This window comes from Neolamprologus brichardi, chromosome 10 (assembly GCF_056152115.1).
Source record: "Neolamprologus brichardi isolate AB-2024 chromosome 10, ASM5615211v1, whole genome shotgun sequence".
NCBI classification, from domain to species: Eukaryota; Metazoa; Chordata; class Actinopteri; order Cichliformes; family Cichlidae; genus Neolamprologus; species Neolamprologus brichardi.
This window is the reverse complement of record NC_142113.1, coordinates 34,055,668-34,082,500: the sequence shown is the minus strand read 5'-3', so window position 1 is coordinate 34,082,500 and position 26,833 is coordinate 34,055,668. Positions and strand designations below refer to the sequence as shown.

Sequence of the window (26,833 nt, the reverse complement as noted above, 5' to 3'; positions counted from 1 at the left end):
CGCGACTGTGACCTCCGCGTTTGCGATCCGTCACCATAGCAACGGCGTCAGCCGGGGTCACGTGACAGCCGTCAGCTGTTTGCAGATATTTCAGCAGAAGAAGAATTTAAATTTAAGTTGTTCTAAAACCAAACGACCGGAAACAGCTGAAACACCCGAGTCTGAGCCGACGTCTGAACGACTGCGTTTCTGTTGACATGACAACCTGCTGCGTAACTTCCTGTTTCCGTTCTGTTTCCTCTGCCGGCTGCTGGGCTGATCAGCTGTTCAGTTGAAACGTCGTCACTGACGTCACACAGCTCCTGCGCACGCTCACAGTGTCAGTGCACCAACCAATCAAACGCAGCAGAAAATCACCTGCTGTTCACACCTGCACACTGGCACAGGTGAGAGGCTCCAGCCTGTCACGGAGCAGGGTGAGCGCGGCGGCCTCCGCCATGTCTACATCAGCCTCGGTGACATTTTTCTAACTCCACCCGTTCACCTCTCCGTCCTCCTTCACCCACACCTGCTCCAATCAGCCTCAGCATAACAACCATTTAACCTCACAACCATCTCTGTGGCTGTGTCCCAATTCAGCGTCTGCAGCCTTAAAGGCCGCATTTTAAGGCCGATTACGTCACAGCGACGCGACGAAGGCTGTCCCAATTCAAAGGCTGCTCGAAATGCGGCCTCAAATGCGTCCTTCATTTCCCTGAATTTCAAGGCCGTGGCGGTGTAGACTTCGTGGCCCAACATATCCCAGAATGCATAGCGCGGCGGTGGGTGTGGATAATGTTGCCGGAAAAAAAAAAAACGGCGGATGAGGGGCGGCCGAAGAGTAAACTTTAAGTAAGTCCTGAATATTATGTCACTTATTTATGTGCGAATGTGCGAACCAATGATTTGATTCAAATGGTACGCTTTGCTCCTATGAAGAATTTTGTTTACATTTCAATTTAGCTATAAATCGTCATGATTATACAAAAGTGTTTGGATCAATACCATCAGGGGTTTGTATGCTGTTTAAGAATCAGCCTGATATCACTTCACTCCACAGGCTGTTGGCATCTCATACAAACTTTCGTTGGCAATCTAAAAACAACAATAAATCGATCAGAGCTTTATTCCAGAGTAGCATAACCACGCTACCATGGCATTTTTTTCTGGAACCGGCTGTCAGATGGTTTTATGTGAAACAAAGTTTGGAGACTCACTAATCAGTTTTTAATTACCAACAAAATTAAAGATGTTTCTTATAAATTAATACACAGAATTTACCATCTAAAGATGATCTTCAAAGCAAATTCAAATTAGACATCGATACAAGCTGTAGCTTTTGTAAAACCAGGGAATCGACTACACATCTTTTTTGGTTTTGTAACCTTGTACAAGATTTTTGAGTTTATGTGTTTTTATTTCAGAAAATATATTTAAAGGATTTGTACTGTTTTGGAAATGTTTTGTTTGGTCTGCACAAAAACCAAAAACAATTCAACTTTGATAACAGATATATGATTAACTTGTTAATTTTAATGGCTAAATTTCATATTCATAAGTCCAAATGTTTAGGAAGACCTCCCTCTTTATGTATTCTCCTTTGAACTTGTACAGTATCTTAACTCGATTAAGAACTCCACTAACCCAAAAGCTATAAAAACTATTGGTGTTTGTGAAAAAATCAAGATCTTTCAATCACTTTCTTTCTTTCATTCTTTGGCTTGATCAGTTACTTTCCCCCTCGCATATTTATATTGTTGTTTCTGAATACTGTTCTTGTATTTGTTTATCTATACATACAATAGACTATGTGCACGTTAGCATATGCTACTTCCGGTGCAGAAACTCCTGTGGGGAGCTTTGTTTCCGGTGTCCTATTCGTGCCTGGTTTACGGTCCAAAACAAGTTGAGCAAATGAATGAATCAAGCGGCGATTTACATTTCTGTAGATGTCTCGGGCATTTACCCAATATATCTGTAAATGATGTTCATCGACTTGTCCATATTTTTCCCCGCGCCTCAGAGCAAAAGAGAAAAGGATTCAAATGTTATATTTCTCAGCTGTCCCTCGTTTATCGCGGGTGTTATGTTCTAAAAATAACCAGCGATAGGTGAAATCAAGTAGCCAATTTTATTTTTTGACGGTGCAAAACGTTTCGTGGACATACAGCACTGCACTTCAGAGTCACACTGCTGCATCGATGCAGCGATTCTGTACAGGAGAGACGTCACAGAGGAGATCGTCTGCAGCGATCAGGACACAATGTGACGTAAAAAAGAAAGCATGCAAACTTGCACTAAAAAATCTGCGACACAATGAGGTGAAAGGTGAACCGCGTTATAGCGAGGGGCCACTGTAAGTTTGAAGGTAAGTCACAACATTCGTAAATACTAATGTATAGAAACCGTTACCAGCAATCGTTCATTGTTTGTGTGGCTTTTTTTCACGGTTTGTTAACATGCTGTGTAGGGGTGTACTTGACGAGCTGATCTGACATAACAGGAAACATCTGGTTTGACTATTGTTCACCTGTAGTTTGAATGCTGAACATCTGCCTGTTTGAATCATGAGACCAGTCACTATACAGAGACGTTCTTCTGAATGTGGACGATGCTGCTGCAGTTCTGCTTGTGTTGAGTGATGTAAACAACTGATCGATTTAAACTCTTTAAACGTCAAAATTGATCATTAGATTTTTATGACACAACAGTGGTGAGTGTTCCCACCATCTCCTCTTTGTGACTTAACGCCATCTTTCCGTTTTCGAGTTGTGGACATGATTGTGGAGAATATCTTCGCAGTAGCGATTGACCGCAAAGTAAAGCAACCGGAAATGTACAACCCCACATCCGGTCTCAAACCAGGAAGTTAGCATTTTCTCGTGCACAGGGTCAATTCTTTTGTAAGTACAACACCATTATTGTGGTACTGTTTTATTCCATTTTGTATTGTACTGATGTTTAAATAAAGGTTTGAGAAAAAAAGAAAGTACATCAGGAAATAAAGTCTCTGCTGTGTTCACCCCCACGACGTGTCCTCTGTGGCGTGTCCGTCACCATCGTCACTGATGTAAAGTGGTTTAATGTTACTTCCTGAAATCCACGACCGTCTCCATGGTCGTGGTTGTGTTGGAGCAGGTTGCTGTCCCTGCTCCACGCCTTCAGGCGCTCCACCTCGTCCCTGTCGGCAGACTCCTCCCCAACCCCACACAGGCGTGCTCGTCACTCAGCCCTGGGGAGAGCAGTGCTAACAGAACTGCTAACATAGGCTGAGGTGGTGACTCTACCTGTGCACCACCTGTGTATTCCTGCTCCTCCTCTCTAACCCTAACCCGTCATTGAAGCTTAAATGTAACAGTGAGGCAAAGCTTACAGACCAATCAGAGGCTGCTGCTGCACAGGTAACATCCCTTAGACCTCACCTGGATGTGGAGCTGTGAATGTGACCGGACATGTTTCACAGACTGGAACAACGATGCACAGGTGACCCGGTGGCGCTCGCTGACGTTTCTTTACTTTCAGGTTCAGTGAGTTTAAACCTGCAGCAGCAACACCGCCGTTTATTAAAGACAGACCTGCTCCTGGAGAAGCCACGCCTCCCTGTGAACACTCTGTGACATACCATTTAATACCATCCGGCCCTGTCTGCTCCAGGAGAAACTGAACAGGATGGAGGTGGACCCCTGCCTGGTGGCTTGGATCTCCGACTACCTCACCGACAGACCACAGTACGTCAGGCTGAAGGACATCACGTCTGACACTGTGGTCAGCAGCACAGGAGCACCACAGGGAACTGTGCTGTCCCCTCTTCTCTTCACTCTGTACACCTCTGACTTCTGCTACAACTCTGAATTATGTCACATTCAGAAGTTTGCAGACGACACAGCCATCATGGGGTGTATCTGGGATGACCAGGAAGAGGAGTACAGAAGTCTGGTGAGGAACTTTGTCGCATGGAGTCACACAAACCACCTGCAACTCAACACCTCAAAGACTAAGGAACTGGTTGTGGACTTTGGGAGGTCCAGAGCAGGTCCACTGCCGGTTCAGATAGAGGGGGAGGAGGTGGAGGTGGTCAACAAGTACAAGTACCTCGGGCTGTGGGTGGACAATAAACTGGACTGGTCATGCAACACAGAGCACCTGTACAAAAAAGCCCAAAGCCGACTGTACTTCCTCAGGAGGCTGAGGTCTTTTAACATCTGCAGGAAGCTCCTGAGGATGTTTTACCAGTCGGTGGTTGCTGGAGTACTGTTCTATGCTGTGGTGTGCTGGGGGAGCAGCACAGCAAAGAAGGACTCATCCAGGCTGGAAAAACTGATCAGGAAGGCTGGCTCTGTGTTCGGCATGAAGCTGGACACTCTGGTGACAGTGGCAGAGAAAAGGACACTAAAGAAACTGCTGGACATTATGGACGATGCTGGGCATCCTCTGCACACGGCCATAAACAACCAGAAGAGTCTGTTCAGTGACAGGTTGCTTCTCCCAAAGACAAGAACCAACAGACTTAAAAACTCCTTTGTCCCACACGCCATCAAACTGTTTAACTCCTCTCTGGAGGGGAGAGGGAGGGGAGACAGGAGGACAAAGGAGGGGGGAACAACGAAGCTGTAGTGTCTCTCCACTTCACTGTGTAATACCTTTGTGCAATACTTTTTGTTAACAATCATACTTGAAATGTGCAATTCACTTGTATTTTTATTTTTATTTTTATTCCTATTTATTCTATTTATCCCCTTTGTATATTTTATCTATATATGTCTTTGTATTTATATATATGTGTGTGTGTGTGTGTGTGTGTGTGTGTGTGTGTGTGTGTGTGTGTGTGTGTGTGTGTGTGTATATATATATATATATATATATATATATATATATATATATATATATATATAATATTCTTGACTCTGTAACTTCTGTCGGTGCTGTGCTTTTTGGAAAACAAATTTCCCAGAGGAATCTACCCGAGGGATTAATAAAGTTCTATCTTATCTTATCTTATCTTACATCATCAACACCCATCCTGGACACCTGAGTTCATCCTCACCTGTGCCAGCTGTTCTGTACTGATGGGCAAAGTTAAGTGGCAAACCGTCATACCTACTTAAACTTGTGCTGGAATCACTCTGTGACAGCAGAAATGTGCGTGAACTACTGACGGTCGGTCGGTTTGTCAGAACACCGGTCTCCCCTCTCCAGCTGGAGGCCATGTTCTCCTGCCACGCTGCTCTTAGAAGTCTCAGATGTGGAGATGTTTTTTTCTATTGTGGCTCTAATGACTGCCGGTGTGCCTTTGGGCCTCAGCAGGTGAGGGCTGTGGTTGTTTTTACTGAACATTTTCTTGAGTTTGTACAAAACTAAATGTAAGCTCGGAGACCGGAACTGCTTCGGACACAGCTCAGGCGTGTGTGGAGCCCTGCTGGCGGCCAGCGGAACTGCAGCTGCTGCGTTTCCCTGTACGGAGCTGTTCCTAATGTTCTGTCCGTTTCTCGTACATAGAGCGCTGTTGTCGCACGTGCCGGTTTGTTTTCACGCTGTTCCCGGCCGTGCACGCGGGTGAGAGCGGCTCGGGGCCGCGCTCACAGGAAATCACCCAAATAAGGCAGGAGGAAGTGATGACGCGGCTGGAAGCGCTCCACGTGACGTCGGGCCCTCAAACACAGCGCGGAGCCGTGACGTGTCTCCGGGGTTTCCGGCCATGGCGTCTGGCCGCGCGCCCGTGCGCCGCGTTTCGGGCTCGGTCCGGCGGGTACGCGGCCAGGCCGAGCCCCGGACCGGGCCGAACCGTGGGCGCTCCTGAAAGCGCGGGACAAGGGGCGCCGGGACCGCGGACGGCCGCGGAAGCACGCGCCCCGCTCGGACCAAATATGGGCTTCCGACCCGCCATATTTGGGAATCTACGTCACGCAGGAGTCTTTATAAAGGCGGGAATCCTCCGAGAGGACCTGACAGCACCGAGTTCAGGCTGTGCGCTCGCGACAGCCAGAAACAAACAGCTGATGTTGTTTACATCCTCTGATGACGCAGCGGCCTCACCTGCGCCGGTGACCCTCCGGTAGAGTCTCACCTCCAGCGTTGGCGTCCCGCGAGCGGCAGCTTCCGCCCGGACAGAGCGCCTCTCCGCGCGGCTCAGCAGCGAAGGAGCTCCGGGAGCCGAGGAGCTCCCCCCGCAGGGACATGGCGGCCACAAGGGCTCTGCTGCCGGAGCCGCTACCCGGTCTGCCGCCGCCGCTGTCCCCACTGGACGGATACCCGAAGCTGGAGGAGTTGCAGATGCTGCTGCTGGCCGCCTCCGGGGCCGAGGGAGCCGGGCAGCTGAGCGGAGAACCCGGAGAGTACGGAGGTGAGGAGCCGGTCACCCGTTTATCTGTGTCGCACGCGTGCGCGCGCATTACAGACTGCAAAGCTGCACGAGAGAGTTTTATTGTGATTTAAATGTTTGTCAGTAAAGCTGAGCTGGTGCTCACCTGTGGCTCACACCTGCAGCTGTGAGAGCCACAGGTGAGCTTTCCCCTGCACCGGCAGAGCTCATGGACCAATCAGGGCACTGTACGGAGGTCAAAGGGTGCTTCCTAATGAACCAGTAAATAAGGGAAAAAGCAGGTGTGCTGTGATGTGTTCTCACCTGTGCGCCTCCTTCTTCCCCTCAGATTCCCTCTCGGACCTCCCAGACCTACAGAGCCTCCTCCCGCTGACGCCCCGCCTGCCCTCGCTGGCGTACAGCGGCCGCTTCTCCTTTGAGCCGTCTGTGTCAACCTGTGGCGGCAACAATCTGTGGGCGGAGTCTCTCCTAAGCCTGTTGGTCGGTGTGGCGGCTCCGCCCACTGCCTCCAGCCTTCCTGTCTCTTCACCGTCAGTGACATCATCATCAGCATCCCAGTCGACCATCAGTTCCATCCAGGTGACCTGCGGCTCCGCTGAAATCGCCTCGGTCTTCTCGGCGATACCGACCTACACCTCAGCCGGCGCCGAGCCGCTCCTCCCCGCCGCAGACTCTCAGCCAGCCCCTCTGGCCTTCTCGCCGCAGCAGGGTCCGCCTCCCGCCTACCCCGCCGCTGCTGCGTCCCGCCTCGGCCTGCAGCCGTCCTCGCTGGTGCCGATGTTGCCGGACTACCTTCTGCCGCAGCAGTCGGATGCCGAGCCGGGCGTAAACGTGGATCAGAAGCCGCCACCGCTCACGCCGCTCTCCACCATCAAAGCCTTCTCCTCGCAGATCCAGATCCAGCCTCCTGGCTCCGCCTACAACACGCAGCTCACCAAATCTGGCAGACCCAGGAAGTTCACCGCTGGCCGCCAGTGCAAAACGCCGCCTCACGAGCGGCCATACGCCTGCCCCGCTGAAGGCTGCGACCGCCGCTTCTCCCGCTCCGACGAGGTGACGCGCCACGTGCGCGTGCACACGGGTCAGAAGCCGTTCCAGTGCCGCATCTGCATGCGCAGCTTCAGCCGCAGCGACCACCTGACCACGCACATCCGCACTCACACCGGCGAGAAGCCGTTTGCTTGCGCCGAGTGCGGACGCAAGTTCGCCCGCAGCGATGAGCGCAAGAGGCACGCCAAGATCCACCAGAGGCAGCGCGAGCGCAAAAACATCAGTAGCTCTGCCTCCACCGCCATCACCACACCCCCCACATACTCCTCCCCCGCACACAGCTCCTCCCCCTGCTTCACCTCCTCCTCCTCCTCCTCGTTGTCACACGTCTACAGCTCCTCGCCGTCCCCCCACCTCTACTCCCCCTCCTGCTCCTCACCGATGGCGAGCCCCCAGGCGGAGCTGCCCTCCCCCCACAGCTCCAACATGTGTTGACCTTTGACTTCAGACTGACAGCATCGGACTGCAGAGATGTTTACCGTGCGGGGTCAAAGGTCGCCTCGTGATGTAAATATGAATCCCGTAGTTTGTACATATTGTTTACACGCATGTTGGTGAACATGCGTTCACAAGCTCCGCCTACTGAGTAGGCCTGTATGTTTACATTTTCTACTCCACCTGTTTCCTCTCAAAGAGCTTCAACAATAAAAGTCTGAACCCTGCTGGTGCTTTTAATTTGTAGGAGGTGTGTGTGTGTGTGTGTGTGTGTGTGTGTGTGTGTGTGTTTCACATCAGCTGATGGAGGTCACGTGACATGAGACAAGAGTCAGAAACCTGAGTTTGAATAAAGAGTCAGACACAGATCACATGACCTCAGCTACGTGTGGCGTCGCTGTTCGAGGGATTCTCACTCAGGTTTGTAGCTCCTGTCAGTCTGAGTGGATCCGACAAAGGTCGGAGTTCAAAGGTCGAATCAGAAGCTTAAACCGTGACAGCTTCACTGAACGCTGCCATTAAATCCTCCCTGTGTGTGTGTGTGTGTGTGTGTGTGTGTGTGTGTGTGATCGGACTGTGACCGCAGCACCCTGCAGGAAAATCCCGGTGCTGCTGAAGGCCAAAAATGGCGCTTCCTGCTGCTGCAGCGGACATCCTGACGCCCATATAAGGAACTTCCTGCTGTTTGTGATGTAACAGCAAGGACTGGGATAGCAGGTCAGACCGGAGTGTGTGTGTGTGTGTGTAAAAGTATCTGCACTGCAGACACATGAAGTTCAGAGTCCTGCTTTCACTTTCATCTGCAGGAGTCAAAGTAAATCATGTCGTTAGTGCTAATTATTTAGCTGTTAGCTGTAATGTAAGCTAGTACGTAACAAACTGATACAGGATAAGGCAGGGGAAGTTAGAAATGTATAATGGTGGCAACATAACATATATTATAGCAAAAATACTGACATATTTATGTTATTAAAAGAGAGAACTGTAATATCAGCTTACAGTGAAACATGGATGCAAGTGATGGGACGAATCCTGTGGTCCCTCTAACAGAGAGATAAGGAACCAGTGCTCACTGCTCCAATCGTATAATAATACATACAGAGAAAAGCCCAACAATCATATGACCCCCTATGAGCAGCACTTTGGCGACAGTGGGAAGGAAAAACTCCCTTTTAACAGGAAGAAACCTGCAGCAGAACCAGGCTCAGGGAGGGGCGGGGCCATCTGCTGTGATTGGTTGGGGTGAGAGAAGGAAGACAGGATAAAGACATGCTGTGGAAGAGAGACAGAGATTAATAACAGATATGATTCAATGCAGAGAGGTCTGTTAACACATAGTGAGTGAGAAAGGTGACTGGAAAGGAAAAACTCAATGCATCATGGGAATCCCCCGGCAGCCTACACCTATTGCAGCATAACTAAGGGAGGATTCAGGGTCACCTGGTCCAGCCCTAACTATATGCTTTAGCAAAAAGGAAAGTTTGAAGCCTAATCTTAAAAGTAGAGATAGTGTCTGTCTCCTGAATCCAAACTGGAAGCTGGTTCCACAGAAGAGGGGCCTGAAAACTGAAGGCTCTGCCTCCCATTCTACTTTTAAATACTCTAGGAACAACAAGTAGGCCTGCAGAGCGGGAGCGAAGTGCTCTAATAGGGTGATATGGTACTACAAGGTCATTAAGATAAGATGGGGCCTGATTATTTAAGACCTTGTATGTGAGGAGCAGGATTTTGAATTCTGGATTTAACAGGAAGCCAAAACAGGAGAAATCTGCTCTCTCTTTCTAGTCCCTGTCAGGACTCTTGCTGCAGCATTTTGGATTAGCTGAAGGCTTTTCAGGGAGTTTTTAGGACTTCCTGATAATAATGAATCACAGTACACAGAATCCTCCATGCAGTCCTCGTGTGCAAACCTGTGGGCTTATGAGGCCTGCGCTCCTGCAGTGCCAAACATCTGTCACGACAGTGATTCTGATGGGCACAAACAGTTCAGCTGATGAAGATGGTGCACAGCTGCATGTTTGTGCTCAGCTTCATTATTATATTTAATGTTGGTGCAGGAATTCCAGCCTCTGGTTCCGCTGTGATCTTTGTGTGTGAGTCAGTCCCTGTGCACAGACAGAGCAGCTGCACTACAATCATATTTCATAAACCAGCTCCAAGCTGCAGACAGACATGTGCCCGGACTCCTCTATGCACACCCGAAGGCTCCGCTCTGCGTCGCTGTGAGCATCTTTGCAGAGGTTTCCGTAGTGTAGTGGTTATCACGTTCGCCTCACACGCGAAAGGTCCCCGGTTCGAAACCGGGCGGAAACAGTTGTTTACTTTTATTTATACACACGTTTCGCATCGTTAACTGGTCCGCGTGGACCACTGCCTCGTGAGTTGTTGTTTAACGTGTACTGACTAACGTAAACTGAAGTGAAAGCAGCAGTAAGAAACACCAGTGGCGATAGGTTCTCTGGAACATGACGACACGTCTGTCCCACTGAAACGTTTTGGGTTGATTGCGCGTGCACACTTTGATTGCGCGTGCCTCGTTCCAACTACACAGACGGCTAACGGCTCTGCTGTTAGCTAGCATTCAAGAAAGGAAAAGAGAAAGACCGTCAATAGTGTTTCCGCCCGGTTTCGAACCGGGGACCTTTCGCGTGTTAGGCGAACGTGATAACCACTACACTACGGAAACCTGCCCACAGCGATGTGTAAACAAGGTTACGTTAATGCAACCCTGATCAGGTCACAGATAACGGTCCACGGCCCATCTTATCGGTGTCTGTGTGCGACGAGGACGCTGCACAGTTTCCGTAGTGTAGTGGTTATCACGTTCGCCTCACACGCGAAAGGTCCCCGGTTCGAAACCGGGCGGAAACAACAGTTTTATTTCCCGTGTTGTTATAATCGATAATGACATCATTTCTACAGTCATATAATTTTCTGCCTTTCCTTCTCCAGGCGTTCACTCTGCACACTTTACATCGTATTGGTCTTCTTCAGTCACCACCTCCTCCTGGTCTGAGCAACCTTTCTCTTCATGATCTCTCCTTATTGAATTATTTGTAGATAAGGGTAAAAAGGTAGACGATAAGAATTTACATTTAATCACAAACATACATTCAGTGACAGAAAGCTCGTTCCACATCACTGATGACAAACAGTTATTAAGATGGAAAAACAAAAAAGTCCCCACAGAGGGAATCTGCTTAACAGCTGAGGTATCACTGTAAAGGAACAGGACACAGGCCGCGACGCGACGCCGAGGAGATAAAACCGGTTTGTAAATGTCCGCCTGAGTGTGAACATGAAACACTTTAAACACACACAGGGTGTATGTTACTGTTGGGCCGTACAACAACGAACTTATAGCAACATTCCCGGATGGTCTACAGGATGCTTTGCTTGAGTAGAGAGACCGCGAGCAGGCAGCATCCCATATCATTTGGGACAATGTGAGCTTTCACCGAAGTCCAAAAATATGCAACTGGTTTCACAATGAGCAGCATTTCAGTGTGTTTTTCAGTGTGTTTCCTCCCTTTTGAACCCTATCGAGGAGTTTTTCTCAGCATGGAGATGGAAAGTATACGACCGAAACGCTTACACACAGGAAAATCTACTTCAAGCACTGAATGGAGCATGTGGTGAGATGGGACTGGATTTGGCATCTCGTTGCATTGCAGGGGAGACCATAACATGACGTCCTGTGGCCTGAGCCAGCACAGAGGCTTGATGCTGAGGCAGATTAAATGATCTGAATATGCTGTAAAAATATATAATTTTTTTTATGTATATGTAACTTTTTTACAAGAATAAATGAATGAATAGATGAATATTATTTTCCTGCTATCTCACAGTGTTTTGTATTTATTTCTGTAGTGTGTAGTCATTGCTAAGTTGTGTTTGCACATTGGCTGGTTTTGTGTGTTTTTGTCAGTAGTGCTTCATTTTGAGTAAAGTTAAAATAGTTTTGGGTCAAATCTTTGGTTTTGCAGGACAAGTTGAAGGTTTTGTGTGTGTAGCTTGAATTTTACAGTTTGTGTTTAGTGTTTTGAGACAAAGAGATACAATTTTAGGAAATGTGTTTTAGCAATCCAGGAAAACTGTAATAGACTCCGTGCACCTTAATTATGCTGCTTCCTGTGGGGCTTCGTTTCCGGTGTGATATTCGCTCCTTGTTTTCGGTCGGGTTTTCCAAAACAAGTCAACCAAATGGACGAATCAACCGGTGATTTACATTTCTCAAGATGTGTTGGGAATTTATTGAATATGTCTGTAGATGATGAGTGTAACCACGGTAACGTCTGACCCCACTTCCGCCAATCCCTTTATTGTGGCGGGAATGAACCCTGTATAAGTTCCGGGTCAATCAACTGTTCCCTGCTGGCATTTGTATCATCTTAGAAGGAGGTGGCAGAGAGTGGGTTGTATAGGGGTAATAGGAGAGATGAGGTGGTCATTACCAGGCTTAGACTGGGACATTGTGCATTAAATAAAACACTACAGATGATAGGAGGACATGAGACGGAGCTTTGTGGAGTGTGTCAGGAGGAGGTGGAGACAGTAGAGCATGTACTACTGCGGTGCAAGGGTTATGATGTGGAGAGGACAGTTCTGCAGAATAGATTGAAGGAGCGGGGAATTTAATCTGAAGAGTGTGTTGGAGGGTAGTAGGGCACAGGTGAGGGAACTGGTGGGGTTTCTGAAGGATATAGGTGTTTATGAACGAGTGTAGTTTTTTTTTTTATTTGGATACAAATTGTAAACTCACTGTCTGACCCAGACTCCGGAACAGTAGGAGGCGGTAATGCTCCTTTACGTTGGTTGCCAACCGCCGTTAAACACAAAGAAGAAGAAGAAGAAGCTGTTCCCTGCTCCTCTGGCTGCTGTTGTCCCTGTGGTTGGCGTACTTGTCAGATATCGACAAATTCTACACTACAGACCGGTTGACAGCGTGCAATAACCCGGCCGATTCATTCATCTTTACACCACCTCACAATCGGCTCAACGGTGAGTTATTGGTTTGTTTTGTTACAATGAAAATGCGCAGCCGCGGTCGCGCATCCTAAGACGCCGGTAAGCTAATGCTAGGCTAGTGACAGTAAGTGCAATTACTAGTTTTATTTATTGAATATTGTTGTTTTTGTTTATCCCACTATGGCCGAATGTTGAATTAACGTATCAAGACTTGAGCGAGTGATTTGATTTTGTAGTTTTATCCGTTTTGGATGTTTTTTGTTACTTTTTGATTAAATGCCAAAACGGCCTATGAGACTTGTGAATTGAGTTAAACTCCCTTTAGATTATTGAACTTGTTGCGCAACACCTTGAATTGAAGTTTGTTTTCTAAATATTTGATTAACTTTGGATACTGTTTCGTAGCTTTATGGCTGATATGCTTTGATGAGACCCATGAGAATGTTTTTCTATAAGAGTGTTTTGAATGAAATTCATTATAAGAGATGATGGTTTATTGATGTACGAAACATGGCATTAATTACTTGACTTGTTATTTATGGATTTATTAATTTTGTCACAGCAGTAGAATGCTGTTTCATTTTCTTCTGTGAATGATAATTTACGTTTTTGACCTTGTTTAGGTCAGGGGTTTTTCTCCCGCGATCAGTCCCGATCAGCGCGGGATGGCGAGCCACCGACCACCGCTACAGCGCGGTAGGAATCGTGAACCTATGGACTGAATCAAACTGTTGACACTTGACCGATCACAGTGTGTTAAATGTCTTAAGAATGGCCTTCACATATTTATATTAATTTTTTTCCTTCAAGATGTCGTTGCGCCAATGAGAGTTTGTAAATTTGTGCAAAGACTGAATAAACATTAAATTATTAAGTGTGTGTGTGTGTGTGTGTGTATTATCAACATGAAAACAACACACACACGTTTAATGTTGCCAACATAACTCTGTCAGAAACCCACTCAGCTGATTTACACACACGGAGTAATGAAAGCTCCCGTTCATTAACACAGCAACAAACTGTTTAAACGACGAATCCAGCTGTCATAAACCTTTAAAACACAGCTGCATATTTACGCTGCAGGTTTACTCTTATTTCAGGTAACCTTACTCACCTGTGGTTAATGAACACTCAGCGCTGAGGTCTGACTTCTTCTCTGGAGGTGGAAATTTTAAAAATGCCGAAACAGCGCCGGGAGACCACAGTGGCCAATAATATATCACATCCATAGTGGTTTAGCTACCATAGCTAAACAATCCCACGGGGAGTCACGGGTGTAATACCGTCTTTGGCCACAAGGTGGAGAAATATACATGTACATCAATGGTGTAGAGCGCCACCAGCCCAAAGTGATCATGGACTAAAAAAGGCACAACGATTAGCGCAGTGATTCCCCGACAGGGAGGCCGTAACTTTTTCGCTTTAACCCGCTTTTTTGTCAGAGGGTAGGGACACCCGGATTATTTTTATTGGCTCCTTATGAATAAAAAAAGAAATGGCTAAGAATTGAGACAGAACTTTTATTTGGCTCTCAGGCTTCCACACATACAGCTTTATTATGGAGGCCACTGAGATTCAACCACAACATCTCACATTCATCAGCCTCTGTATTTTCTCTGTGTCACAAATGTAAAGAGAAAGTAGAACAGACATGAACAACGAGCAGAGACACCACAAATCCTTAAACACGCTCTCAGTGCTGAGCTCATCACAAACAGTGTTTCTAACAACCGTGTAAACACAAACGTCACCAGCGTCCTCACGAATGCCGCTCCGGTTCCTCTGCTAGTCCAGAGTGTAGATGTTCTCCTGCACCGGCCTCCTCATGCGGATCTCGTAGATGATGTGAGGAGGTTCTTCAGAGGAGAAGCTGCAGAGTTACAAACAGCGAGTTACTGTCAGAGCGAGCCTCAGCACTGTAGTAATAACTTTCCGCGTGCTTTGTTTCAGGTGTGAGAGTAAGCTGGCTGTGATTGGCTGTCGCTGTGTGACATCAGCGTGTTAGCGTGCTGTTTGCTTCCTGTGCTGAACTCACCAGCCGGGCTTTAAGGCTCGTCTGTAGATTCCACCTGCAGCAGAAAACAAAACATGAACTCATCTTTGTGTCTGTGTGCAAACGTGCTGCAGAGACATGAGGACGTACGTCTGAAGGCCAGGAAGAGGAACGCTGCGGCGAGGACCATCAACAGGCTGACGGAGAGAGAGAGGACGGGAACGTTGATCTGAAGGGAGAGAGAGGGCACAGCGTCCTCCACCTGCAGGTGGAGAGGGTTCATCAGACTGCAGCACGCACAGTTTAGCTTAGCTGGCTAACAAAGGCTGAAACGCTTCATGTAGGACATGAACTCTTAAAGCGGGCTGTAGCTCAGGTGGCAGAGCAGGGCCGCCACTGACCAGAAGGTCGGTGAGGTTTCATCCAGTCATGCTGCTGAGCTGGGATCTGCTGACGACCCAGTTTGTTCCCAGCTGTGGGACGGACGTCCTCGCCCTGACTCTCAACACTGTGACCCTCCAACGTGCTGCTCGGGGCTCCGCTTTGGTCTCACCTGTTTCCAGCCTCCATGCTAAGCTAAGCTATGAGCTAGTGGCTGTACAATCCCGAACACGCCGTGGCCTAACATGGCAGGTAATGGCGAGGGTGGTGCTTACTCACAGTGAGGGTGTCAGCGTGCAGCAGGGTGGAGTTTCTCCTCAGAAGGTCCAGCTGAGACGACAGAGTTTTCCAGTTGGCTAAACGAGACAGAGACCAGAGACCTGGAGTGGACGTCTACCACAGAGAAGAGTTAACAGAGTTCACCTCACCTGTCGTCACACCCGTGGAGGTCGGTGACGCCGTCACTCGTTCAGTCGTGAGCTCCGTCGTTGTGCTCGCTGCTGTTGGAGGAGGAGAGCTGGGGACGAGCACTGAGACCGGAGCTGAGAGGGACGAACATTGAATCACCAAACTCTGGAGAACCTCAGAAACCAAACTAGTCGCTCACCTTTGACCACTCTCAGGTTCATGACCATCTTCTGGTCGTTGAAGAGCCCGTTGATGTCCACCCTGCAGCAGTACGGCCCGCTGTCTGTCCGCCTCACATTCAGGATGTCCAGGTCCATCTGCCCGTCCATGATGTCCCCCGTCAGCTGGTAGCGGTCCTCCACCTGCAGCCAGGACCAGGGTTATACAACCAGGGGGAGGAGCATGAATTCAACAGAAGAATAAACAGGGAGGAGCTTACAGGAGCGCCAGGTAACCCCAGATAATCAAGTTCTCAACGTTATGCCTGACCTCTGTGATGTAATCACACCTGTGTGACGGCGCCGTTCTCGTCGGTCTGCACCAAGATGTTGCTGCACCAGAAGGTCCCGCAGCCGCGACCCCAGCAGACCCGGCTGAGCCCGAAACGCTGCACGGAGTACTGGCAGGACAGAGAGGCCACGCCCCCTTCCATTACTTTAAAAGAGGAAACGCACAAAAACCGTCCACCTGCAGCACAAACGCACAAACATGACGTTTGCACATGTAAACACACCTCATGTGCGACAGCACGAGATGCTGTGATGTGACATAAGACCAAGAAGAGCGAAGGATCGAATAAAAACACGCAGAATCCAGGAAACACGCAGTACTGACTTCCTGTAGCTGACCGGCGCTCTGTGCTGGGGAAACTTTGAATCAGAAGAAGAGAAACAGTCGACCAGCAGAGACGACCACGAGAACAGACGGGCTCACAGACAAAGAGACAGGAAGCCACGAGGCGTCATTCACGCCATACAAACAGACCTGAGCGCCGCTGTCACACCCACGAGTCAGGACCTGTCCTGTGATGTCACGCTGATGTCAGAGTGTGTGCTTCTCACCTGACAGGAGGAAGAGAAGGGCGATGAAGGATCGGGGCGTTGGAGGAGAGACGGCAGCCATCCTGTGAGTGTGTGTGTGAGTGTGTGAGGGACGACTGTCCGGCCACACTGAACAGTGTGTCTCTGTGATGGAGGTTGGGGGGAGGTCACGGGGGCGGAGCTACACACACAGCCTGTTTGTGTGTCTGCGAGTGTGAACGGCTGCAGTGTTTACGTGTGTATCATCAGAGCTGCAGAGTAACCAGTCCAGAAATGTACTACAGTACTGAGTTCACAGTACAGTTGTAGTAAAGTACAGTTGTAATAAAGTACAGCTGTAGTAAAGTACAGTTGTAGTAAAGTACAGTTGCAGTAAAGTACAGTTGTAATAAAGTACAGTTGCAGTAAAGTACAGTTGTAGTAAAGTACAGTTGTAATAAAGTACAGCTGTAGTAAAGTACAGTTGTAATAAAGTACAGTTGTAATAAAGTACAGTTGCAGTAAAGTACAGTTGTAATAAAGTACAGCTGTAGTAAAGTACAGTTGTAGTAAAGTACAGTTGTAATAAAGTACAGTTGTAATAAAGTACAGTTGCAGTAAAGTACAGTTGTAATAAAGTACAGTTGTAATAAAGTACAGTTGTAATAAAGTACAGCTGTAGTAAAGTACAGTTGTAGTAAAGTACAGTTGTAATAAAGTACAGTTGTAATAAAGTACAGCTGTAGTAAAGTACAGTTGTAATAAAGTACAGTTGTAATAAAGTACAGCTGTAGTAAAGTACAGTTGTAGTAAAGTACAGTTGTAATAAAGTACAGTTGCAGTAAAGTACAGTTGTAATAAAGTACAGTTGCAGTAAAGTACAGTTGTAATAAAGTACAGTTGTAGTAAAGTACAGTTGTAATAAAGTACAGCTGTAGTAAAGTACAGTTGTAATAAAGTACAGTTGCAGTAAAGTACAGTTGTAATAAAGTACAGTTGCAGTAAAGTACAGTTGTAATAAAGTACAGCTGTAGTAAAGTACAGCTGTAGTAAAGTACAGTTGTAGTAAAGTACAGTTGTAATAAAGTACAGCTGCAGTAAAGTACAGTTGTAATAAAGTACAGTTGCAGTAAAGTACAGTTGTAATAAAGTACAGTTGTAATAAAGTACAGTTGCAATAAAGTACAGTTGTAATAAAGTACAGCTGTAGTAAAGTACAGTTGTAGTAAAGTACAGTTGTAATAAAGTACAGCTGTAGTAAAGTACAGTTGTAATAAAGTACAGTTGCAGTAAAGTACAGTTGTAATAAAGTACAGTTGTAATAAAGTACAGTTGTAATAAAGTACAGCTGTAGTAAAGTACAGTTGTAGTAAAGTACAGTTGTAATAAAGTACAGTTGTAATAAAGTACAGCTGTAGTAAAGTACAGTTGTAATAAAGTACAGTTGTAATAAAGTACAGCTGTAGTAAAGTACAGTTGTAGTAAAGTACAGTTGTAATAAAGTACAGTTGCAGTAAAGTACAGTTGTAATAAAGTACAGCTGTAGTACAGTTGTAGTAAAGTACAGTTGTAATAAAGTACAGCTGTAGTAAAGTACAGTTGTAATAAAGTACAGTTGTAATAAAGTACAGCTGTAGTAAAGTACAGTTGTAATAAAGTACAGTTGTAATAAAGTACAGCTGTAGTAAAGTACAGTTGTAATAAAGTACAGTTGTAATAAAGTACAGCTGTAGTAAAGTACAGTTGTAGTAAAGTACAGTTGTAATAAAGTACAGCTGTAGTAAAGTACAGTTGTAATAAAGTACAGTTGCAGTAAAGTACAGTTGTAGTAAAGTACAGTTGTAATAAAGTACAGCTGTAGTAAAGTACAGTTACAGTAAAGTACAGCTGTAGTAAAGTACAGTTGTAATAAAGTACAGCTGTAATAAAGTACAGTTGCAGTAAAGTACAGTTGTAATAAAGTACAGTTGTAATAAAGTACAGTTGTAATAAAGTACAGCTGTAGTAAAGTACAGTTACAGTAAAGTACAGCTGTAGTAAAGTACACTTGTAGTAAAGTACAGTTACAGTAAAGTACAGCTGTAGTAAAGTACACTTGTAGTAAAGTACAGTTGTAATAAAGTACAGTTGTAATAAAGTACAGTTACAGTAAAGTACAGTTGTAGTAAAGTACAGCTGTAGTAAAGTACACTTGTAGTAAAGTACAGTTGTAATAAAGTACAGTTGTAATAAAGTACACTTGTAGTAAAGTACAGTTACAGTAAAGTACAGCTGTAGTAAAGTACACTTGTAGTAAAGTACAGTTGTAATAAAGTACAGTTGTAGTAAAGTACAGTTGTAATAAAGTACAGTTGTAGTAAAGTACAGTTGTAATAAAGTACAGTTGCAATAAAGTACAGTTGTAATAAAGTACAGTTGTAATAAAGTACAGTTACAGTGTAATCAGTTTTAAACTTGTGGTAAATTGAAGTTCAGGAGCAACAATGAGGCGTCCGTCCACAGGATTTTCTCTTCCTCCTCCTCCTCTTCCTCCTGTCTTGGTCAGAATCTGGTGAAACTTGCACAGTGATGACCTCACAGGTAAATGATGATGTCATCAGTGTGTTTTGTAGTCCGTGGTTTGGTCACCATAAGCCGTCTGTCCTTATTGCGTTGCCATGTTCTGTTTGGTGTTTTAAGCTGTGTTAGTTTCACACGATGAGCTTTCCTTTGTCCTCGCCGCGTTCATCACAGTGATGTCACAGCTGATGGAGGAGAAATGATGGTGGCGGCGTCATGACTGACGAAGAACAGACGAAGCTGAAAACTGACTTTAACTGAAGAAAACACAGAAGACAAAAAGACTTTGTCTCTGTGACACACACACACACAGACACACACACACAGACACACAGTCACTCACACACACACAGACACACACAGACACACACACACACACACACACAGACACAGACACACACACACACACACACTCACACACACACAGACACACACAGACACAGACACACACACACACACACACTCACACACACACAGACACACACAGACACACAGACACACACACACACACACACTCACACACACACACACACACAGACACAGACACACACACACACACACACACACACACACACACTCTGCTGGCTGGTGGAGACGTCTCCGTCACACAGAAGCTTCTTTATTCGATCCAAATGTTTCTGTTTTCTTCTTTTTCTTCACAAACTGAAAATCTGAGACTTTTAGTTTCAAAGAAGGCAAAAATCGAAGAAGTTGAAATGTGAGAAAAAGAAGAAAAGCGTAAACACGCAGAGAGGTGGAGGTTTTATACCGATGTGCAGTAATACAAAGAGCTGGGAGTGTGAGTCATTGATAATGTGAATGTGGATGCAGGAGGCAGACATTTCTCACATGAACACAGCACAGGCTGCATCCATGTTTATACTCACTTTGTCTCCTACTGTGCACAGCTTACCACAGCAAACCCATTAGATAAACGACTAATAAACTACCAGCCTCTCCTGTGCAGCGCAGCTTCATTTGTGTGCTGACAGAAGAGTCGCTCTGTCCCAGCAGTCACGTCCGACCCATGGTGTTACCTGGGCACGGACGTTTGGTAGACTCGGCCAGGTTGTGTGTGTGTGTGTGTGTGTGTGTGTGTGTGTGTGTGTGTGTGTGTGTGTTGTGCTTCAGTCCACTGCACTAAAGCACATGTGAGGGCAGTCAGTGGAGGCTGTGTCATGCAGAGTGGACTCCACTTCAGCTGCATTCAGCCAACAGAGCTTATCTATGTAGGTACAGGTGTGTTTAATGGGCGGGGCCTAGAAGCAGAGTCTGACATCATCAGCTGCCTGTTAAAAACAAACATGGCGAGCATATATAACTTGATTAGTACATTTACACACACTTCTTCACCTCCATGTTTTTAGTTACTTTAGTTTTTAAGCCCCCAGTACAGTTTGTGTTTGCAGTGAAGGATTCCACTGCAGAGCTGACTGGAGGATGGAGACGGTCGCCATGTGTACGAAGAGAGGTGTCGTCTGTCTCTTCTTACAGGAAGATGTCCATTGCAGATGATGTAAGATCTTTTGCGTAACCAAACTGGTTGACATCATTTGCCTTGCAAAAAAGGGTTAAGTAAATGGAAGTCAGTGTAGATCTCAATGTGGCAGGTATGTCTGCAAACACCCAATACACAGCTGTGACTTTATGCTTTTTGCGGGATGTTCCCAGAGGGTTGCATATTTCAAAGTCATCTATATAAAGGATGAGTGGGAGTTTAAGTTCGTCTTCACATAAAAAGCTGTGTTCTCTTAGTAAAGATCCATCATTAAATGATTTGTATTCCGAAGAGACATCAGATGGCCTTTTGTTTTGTAATATTGTGTTTTGAATGTGTCTGTTGTCCACAAGTTGAGATAATAACGGGAGGACTGGTATATACTGAAATGTTTTATTATCTGTACTATCAAGTATGTACTCAACAGGTTCAGTCAATGAGAGATGCTCCTTTCGAAATTTCTCTCCTGAACTGACTGCTTAAAGGCCCTTCCACTCTTAAAGCAGCACAGACAGGGCTTAGCCGGCAAAGGTCTTTGACCAGTTCTGAAATCACTGAGTCTTCCAATGTACAGCCATGTTTTATCAAAGTGCTCAGAATTATTTCTTTAATGGCGGGACCAGATGTAGATGCTGTAAGGAAATGAAGTTCCTCTACTAGTTCGTCAATGCATGAATTGGAGACATTGAAAATGCTCTCCATTTTCAGGAGGAGTAGCCCCACTTTCTTAGTAATAATGTTGTTTAAGTCCTCATCCTCCTCAAGGATTGAGCCACATTCATTGTCATCGTCAACAATGTCACATTCTTCGTCCGGCTTCTTTTGATATTGATGAAGAACATTAGTCTTGAAATCTTCCAAGGAATGTGGGTTGTGTTTTCTACTCTTGTGGCTGTGGAATGCTGTGTTTAGGTCTGTGGTGCATTACACTAAGCAATACAAGTAAAGTGTAATAGCTCATCACGTCAAAAATTACCATTTGCATGCGCTATTATATATTATTCACCCTGTGTAAATAGCTTACCTTCACTTCTGTGGTTCGATCGGTTCGATGGAAGCCGAAGGAAAGACCCAGAATTTGCTTGCTGTCCCGCTCAGTCAAAAAGGTCTGGCGCAATTAGGAACATAAGACTCACGGTTTGGGGGTATATTTTACTGCATTTTTTAATGTAATGTTCTTACTCTTAAGAAAAGGGTATAATTAACCCATTCCTTTATAATTCCTTTGCTGAGTGCAATAATAGAGTAAATTTTATATGATTTGCATAGATTATATATACCTCTCTCCAAAATAGCTTTTATCAGTGAGCAGACTGAACCAGGACTCAAACCTGCTCCATCGTCTTATCTTTGACCTGCATTTACAAGCACCAACAAGTCAACAGTAAACATTATACTGGATAATCTGCTGGTTTAAAAGGCTTTGTCCTTTTGTAAAAAAACAGCTCATATCAGCAGAACTGTAGGACTAAAAAATGTAAGAGAAGAGCTTCAGATCCTGAGTGTGTGAGGACAGAAGAATCAGCTTTATTTCAGATTTGTGATGATTCTGTTGTCTTTGTGATTACAGGCTGGACGACTGTAATTCATTATTATCAGGAAGTCCTAAAAACTCCCTGAAAAGCCTTCAGCTAATCCAAAATGCTGCAGCAAGAGTCCTGACAGGGACTAGAAAGAGAGAGCAGATTTCTCCTGTTTTGGCTTCCTGTTAAATCCAGAATTCAAAATCCTGCTCCTCACATACAAGGTCTTAAATAATCAGGCCCCATCTTATCTTAATGACCTTGTAGTACCATATTACCCTATTAGAGCACTTCGCTCTCGCTCTGCAGGCCTACTTGTTGTTCCTAGAGTATTTAAAAGTAGAATGGGAGGCAGAGCCTTCAGTTTTCAGGCCCCTCTTCTGTGGAACCAGCTTCCAGTTTGGATTCAGGAGACAGACACTATCTCTACTTTCAAGATCAGGCTTCAAACTTTCCTTTTTGCTAAAGCATATAGTTAGGGCTGGACCAGGTGACCCTGAATCCTCCCTGCAATAGACGTAGGCTGCCGGGAATTCCCATGATGCATTGAGTTTTTCCTTTCCAGTCACCTTTCTAACTCACTATGTGTTAACAGACCTCTCTGCATTGAATCATATCTGTTATTAATCTCTGTCTCTCTTCCACAGCATGTCTTTATCCTGTCTTCCTTCTCTCACCCCAACCAATCACAGCAGATGGCCCCGCCCCTCCCTGAGCCTGGTTCTGATGGAGGTTTCTTCCTGTTAAAAGGGAGTTTTTCCTTCCCACTGTCGCCAAAGTGCTGCTCATAGGGGGTCATATGATTGTTGGGTTTTTCTCTGTATCTATGAAGCGCCTTGAGGCGACTTTTGTTGTGATTTGGTGCTATATAAATAAAATTGAATTGAATTGAATTGAATCACTCATGTAACTGTGTCACTATATATCAGAATTACCAGGACCTCAGTTTGGTGTTTCAGAGAGCTGCTGATCTCAGACCTGCACAGCTTCTGTTTTAAACATTTGATGTACTCAGCTGCATGAAGAGTGACTGTTGGTTCTCACAAGTATAGTAGAATGCAGCTTTCCGTCCTCACAAAGATAGCTAGACAGGAACACACACACAGACACACACACAGACACACACACAGGTCAGCTGCTGCTGGGGAGGGTTTTTAAAACAGCCACTTGATCAGGGAACCAATCAGCAGCTGCCAGCTCTCAAATCAGAAGGGACCTGCAGAGACATTTAAAGGCACAGAACACAGAGAACAAAGTCCAGCCACCATGATACAAAATATGGCGAGGGCCAGGCTGTGACATTGGCGTTCTAGCTACTCGCTGTACTGTTTGTATTGTACCTCATCAATCTCCAGGTGTGATAGAAGTTGAGCCCATCATCTTCTACTGATCCAGTTCGGGGCTGCTGGGGGTGGAGCTTATGCCACCCCGAGTTTATTTATTTCTTTATTTCTTCATTTTTATCACATTCATAGTAGACACAAGCTCAGAGATACCTTTTACTTTTACTAGAGTATTTTTAATTCACGTATCAGAAAACAAAGACTGCAGTTCTCCTAGTGTCCACTGGAGGCAGCTGTGAGGAGAAATGTGGATTCATTGCCTCAGGTAGGCCGGAGTGGGGGCTCCTTCTCCAGCCAGGAGTGTCTGGGCCACAGGCGTCTAAGGAGGGAGTAGGCTCTGCAGAAGTGATCAAAGTGTGTTCGGGGTATGATTGTCCTGTTGTCCCTCCAGCAGAACCTCAGGTTTTCTCTCAGCTGATCAGGATCAAACCTCAGCACCTGGAACAGAAAAAGAACCATGAAACTGAAGCTCAGTCACAAACTGTCAGAGTCAGACGTGATGATCCAGCACTCTGAGCTCTTCGTACTTCACACCGCGGTTCATTCAAAGCCTTTCAGCGCTCACGCTGTGGTGAATGCGGGCTGGGGCGGGCTGGAGGAGCCGGCTGGCTGATAGTGAGGAGGAGGAGCAGCGAAGGTACCTGTCTGTCCACGTGCAGGGCGACGGCGACGTGATCCCACACATAAAACTCTGGGTGCTTCATCGGCCCCCGAGCGTCCATCTGGTTCTCGTCAGGTCCTCGGATCAACTCGTAGCTGAGAGGACGGGCCGGGCAGAGACACAGAGGTCAGAGGGCGCTTTGAGTCTCTCACTGGAGGTCATTTCCACATTTACCTGTGTGATTCTAACCTGTGTGATTCTTACCTGTGTGTCTTACACATGGCCTCCGGTCTCCAGATGAAGCGTCCGTCTCTATAAGTGCAGACGGCGTCCGGGTCATCATCAGGGAGCAAAGGAAACCTTGAGAAGAGCTCCTGATTGGCCGGGCTGTGGACCAGCACAGAGTACTGCACTTCCTGTTTGTACAGCGAGGTCTTGAACACCCTCATGATGGGCGGAGCTCCGGCGCAAAACTGGGGACGATAACAGAAGTTTCAGTTTTACTTCCAGAGAAACAAAGAGTGACGCGGCACGGCGAGTTTCGGTCGACGCGCGCTTTGAGTCACGACAGCAGCTCGCTGTAAACGAAGGATGGAAGTGCCCTGTTGTTCAGTGTTGTCAGGAATCTTGTGACTTCACTTTATTTGAGTTTTAACTGAGAAAGAATCTTTGCACAATCTGTAGGTTTTGTCTGCGAGCATATTTGAACCATCATCAGCTGAGTGGTCTGTTCCAGTCTGATGTTTGTGTTTCCACCTGAAAGATTTACCGAGTCCAGCTGAACGAAAAAAGCACGTTCTTCAGTTTGTGACTAAGAATAATATTTATAGTATTCAGTGTTTTAACATTATGGAGAAATATAAATACACATCATTCAGAAACAGTTTTTTTTACAGGACTACTTGCAGATATTTGAATACTAGATCCTGTTTCATGTTTCTGGTCAGACGGATCAGTGAAACTGTTTCTGTTGTTAACAGTGTTTTAGATATTCATGTTCAAACTCTGCCTCTGAAAAGTGTTTGATATGACGTTCACAGACGTCTCTGACTCTTTTATGGTGCTCACAGGCGCTGATGTCAGCTCTGTGAATGCAAACAGTCATTTAAACGTAGCATTACCTGCTCGCTGTAGGCCGTCAGCACCTCCTCCAGAGGAAACCTGAAGCGGTACGAGCCCAGTCTCGACCTCCTCCTGAAGGCTGGAGAGGACGCGAACTTCCACAGGAAGCTCTCCTGCTCTGCAGCCTGCTCCTCCATCCGGTCTGGGTAGTTCTCCTCCAGGAGCCTCGTCTCAGCCGCTTGCATGTCCTCGGGTCCCACAGCCAGACTCCACCACACCAGCGAGAGATGGCGAGGATCCGAGGAGCCTCCACGAGGATCCTTGAAGCCTCTGTCCTTCCGGATCCCACAGAGCCCCCGTCGCTCTGTGTCGTGTTTCAGGTGAGACACGCAGAGCTCGGGTCGGGGGTATTCAGGGATGTCTTCTTTGTAGAGGTACTGGTTCTTCAAACCCTGACGCTCAGCTGTACTTCTTAAATCATTCAGCCGCACATGCTCACCCTCTATGAAATGTTCGGTACAGTTTCGGCTGTTTGTCTGCGTCTGCATGATCATGGAGGGTGAGCTGAAGAGAAGTGGTCTCTGATATCTGACAGGACACACTTTTATTCAGACCCCACCCAGTTACACACACACACACACACACACACACACACACACACACACACACACACAGCGTTCTGGTTTTGGTTCATTGACGGCACGTCTCGCCTGAAGTTTCAGTTTGATTCGTCTTCAGATGTTTGAGGTTTGTTTGAATTCTGCTTCATCACCGATGACCTGCTGTCACGGTTTTGTTCAGTGAACCTAACCGACCTTACATTTCCAGAAAAGGCTTGTCTGGTGTATTTCCTCTGAGCTGTAGGAAACGGTGTGATGTAATGAGACAGGAAGTGCTGGTGCCAAACTGTTTTTTTTTTTTTGCCTGAGTGTAACAGGGTCATAAATCACATTGTTATAATTACACAAAATGTGTCCTAAACCCCCAAACTGTTCCTGTTATACCTGACTTTTAGGACCTCCAAGCCTGTAGTTATGTTCATTATCAGTTAGAGCCCCTCCTCATTCTTTTCTTCTTCTTCTTTGGTGCAACCCTATAAATACAGTGTCCCCCTTTTGCCTCTCCCCTTTTCTACAATTCCCCTGTGGGAGAGGTGGGTGTCATTTCTTTCCCAACACTGTAAAACACACATATAATGCATATTTAGCCACCCTGATGTTTCTGATTGTGATTTTAGTTCAATTATTGTCATTATTAAGCCTGTTTTTGTTAGATGTTATAAGTGTGTAGTATGTGTGTATCATAAATGTGTTTTAGGTACCATAAATGCTAGCATGAATATATACTCCTTGCTAGCTTGGAAGTTGTGGTGGGTTGAGCTAACCCTCTTCCCCACTGTTTGTATTTGGTCGTAGGAGCTGGAGTGGGCAAATTATTTACTTGGAGGTCTTTCTTTCTTTTACCTTTGTTATCAGGTATGTCGGATTTCATGTTGTTGTTTTTGTTTTATCTTATGTCAAATATGTTACGTGTAAATCCATACTTTATGTTCAATGTAAAAATAAATGCCAGCCCTTTTCTACAATTCCCCTGTGGGAGAGGAGCTGGAGTGGGCAAATTATTTACATGGAGGCCTTTCTTTCTTTTACCTTTGTTATCAGACACAACGCAGAATCACACCGGTTACACTTGTCC

At 46.1% G+C, this 26,833-nt stretch overlaps 4 protein-coding genes and 3 non-coding genes across 7 annotated transcripts in view; 3 read left to right on the top strand and 4 right to left on the bottom strand.

Moving 5' to 3' along the window:
- The window catches only part of drc2 (dynein regulatory complex subunit 2), a 5,861-nt gene extending 5,644 nt beyond the window's left edge, over positions 1–217 (bottom strand). Inside the window, exon 1 of the mRNA XM_087847602.1 lies at positions 1–217. This exon is cut by the window's left edge and continues 24 nt beyond it. The gene's annotated coding sequence lies outside the window, so the exon portion shown is untranslated.
- A 5,690-nt stretch (positions 218–5,907) lies between these two features.
- Positions 5,908–8,010, top strand: LOC102800139 (early growth response protein 1-B-like). The gene is made up of 2 exons (XM_006808270.2): positions 5,908–6,319; positions 6,627–8,010. The coding sequence occupies exons 1-2, from the start codon at positions 6,154–6,156 to the stop codon at positions 7,781–7,783; spliced, it is 1,323 nt and encodes a 440-aa protein (XP_006808333.2). The 5' UTR covers positions 5,908–6,153; the 3' UTR covers positions 7,784–8,010.
- Positions 8,011–10,023: 2,013 nt separating this feature from the next.
- Positions 10,024–10,096, top strand: trnav-cac (transfer RNA valine (anticodon CAC)). Its single transcript has one exon. It is a non-coding gene; the product is annotated as a tRNA-Val (tRNA).
- Positions 10,097–10,396: 300 nt separating this feature from the next.
- trnav-aac (transfer RNA valine (anticodon AAC)) lies at positions 10,397–10,469 on the bottom strand. Its single transcript has one exon. It is a non-coding gene; the product is annotated as a tRNA-Val (tRNA).
- Positions 10,470–10,581: 112 nt separating this feature from the next.
- Positions 10,582–10,654, top strand: trnav-cac (transfer RNA valine (anticodon CAC)). Its single transcript has one exon. It is a non-coding gene; the product is annotated as a tRNA-Val (tRNA).
- Positions 10,655–14,268: 3,614 nt separating this feature from the next.
- Positions 14,269–16,697, bottom strand: timd4 (T cell immunoglobulin and mucin domain containing 4). Its single transcript, XM_087847654.1, has 8 exons — positions 16,595–16,697; positions 16,042–16,220; positions 15,733–15,895; positions 15,554–15,667; positions 15,405–15,481; positions 14,895–15,006; positions 14,787–14,820; positions 14,269–14,621 (listed from the first exon to the last, which is right to left on the bottom strand). Exons 1-8 carry the CDS (start codon positions 16,653–16,655, stop codon positions 14,537–14,539), a joined length of 825 nt encoding a protein of 274 aa, XP_087703780.1. The 5' UTR covers positions 16,656–16,697; the 3' UTR covers positions 14,269–14,536.
- Positions 16,698–23,625: 6,928 nt separating this feature from the next.
- Positions 23,626–25,723, bottom strand: LOC102781623 (uncharacterized). The gene is made up of 4 exons (XM_087847609.1): positions 25,198–25,723; positions 24,341–24,549; positions 24,117–24,231; positions 23,626–23,913 (listed from the first exon to the last, which is right to left on the bottom strand). The coding sequence occupies exons 1-4, from the start codon at positions 25,690–25,692 to the stop codon at positions 23,737–23,739; spliced, it is 996 nt and encodes a 331-aa protein (XP_087703735.1). The 5' UTR covers positions 25,693–25,723; the 3' UTR covers positions 23,626–23,736.
- Positions 25,724–26,833: the final 1,110 nt, after the last annotated feature.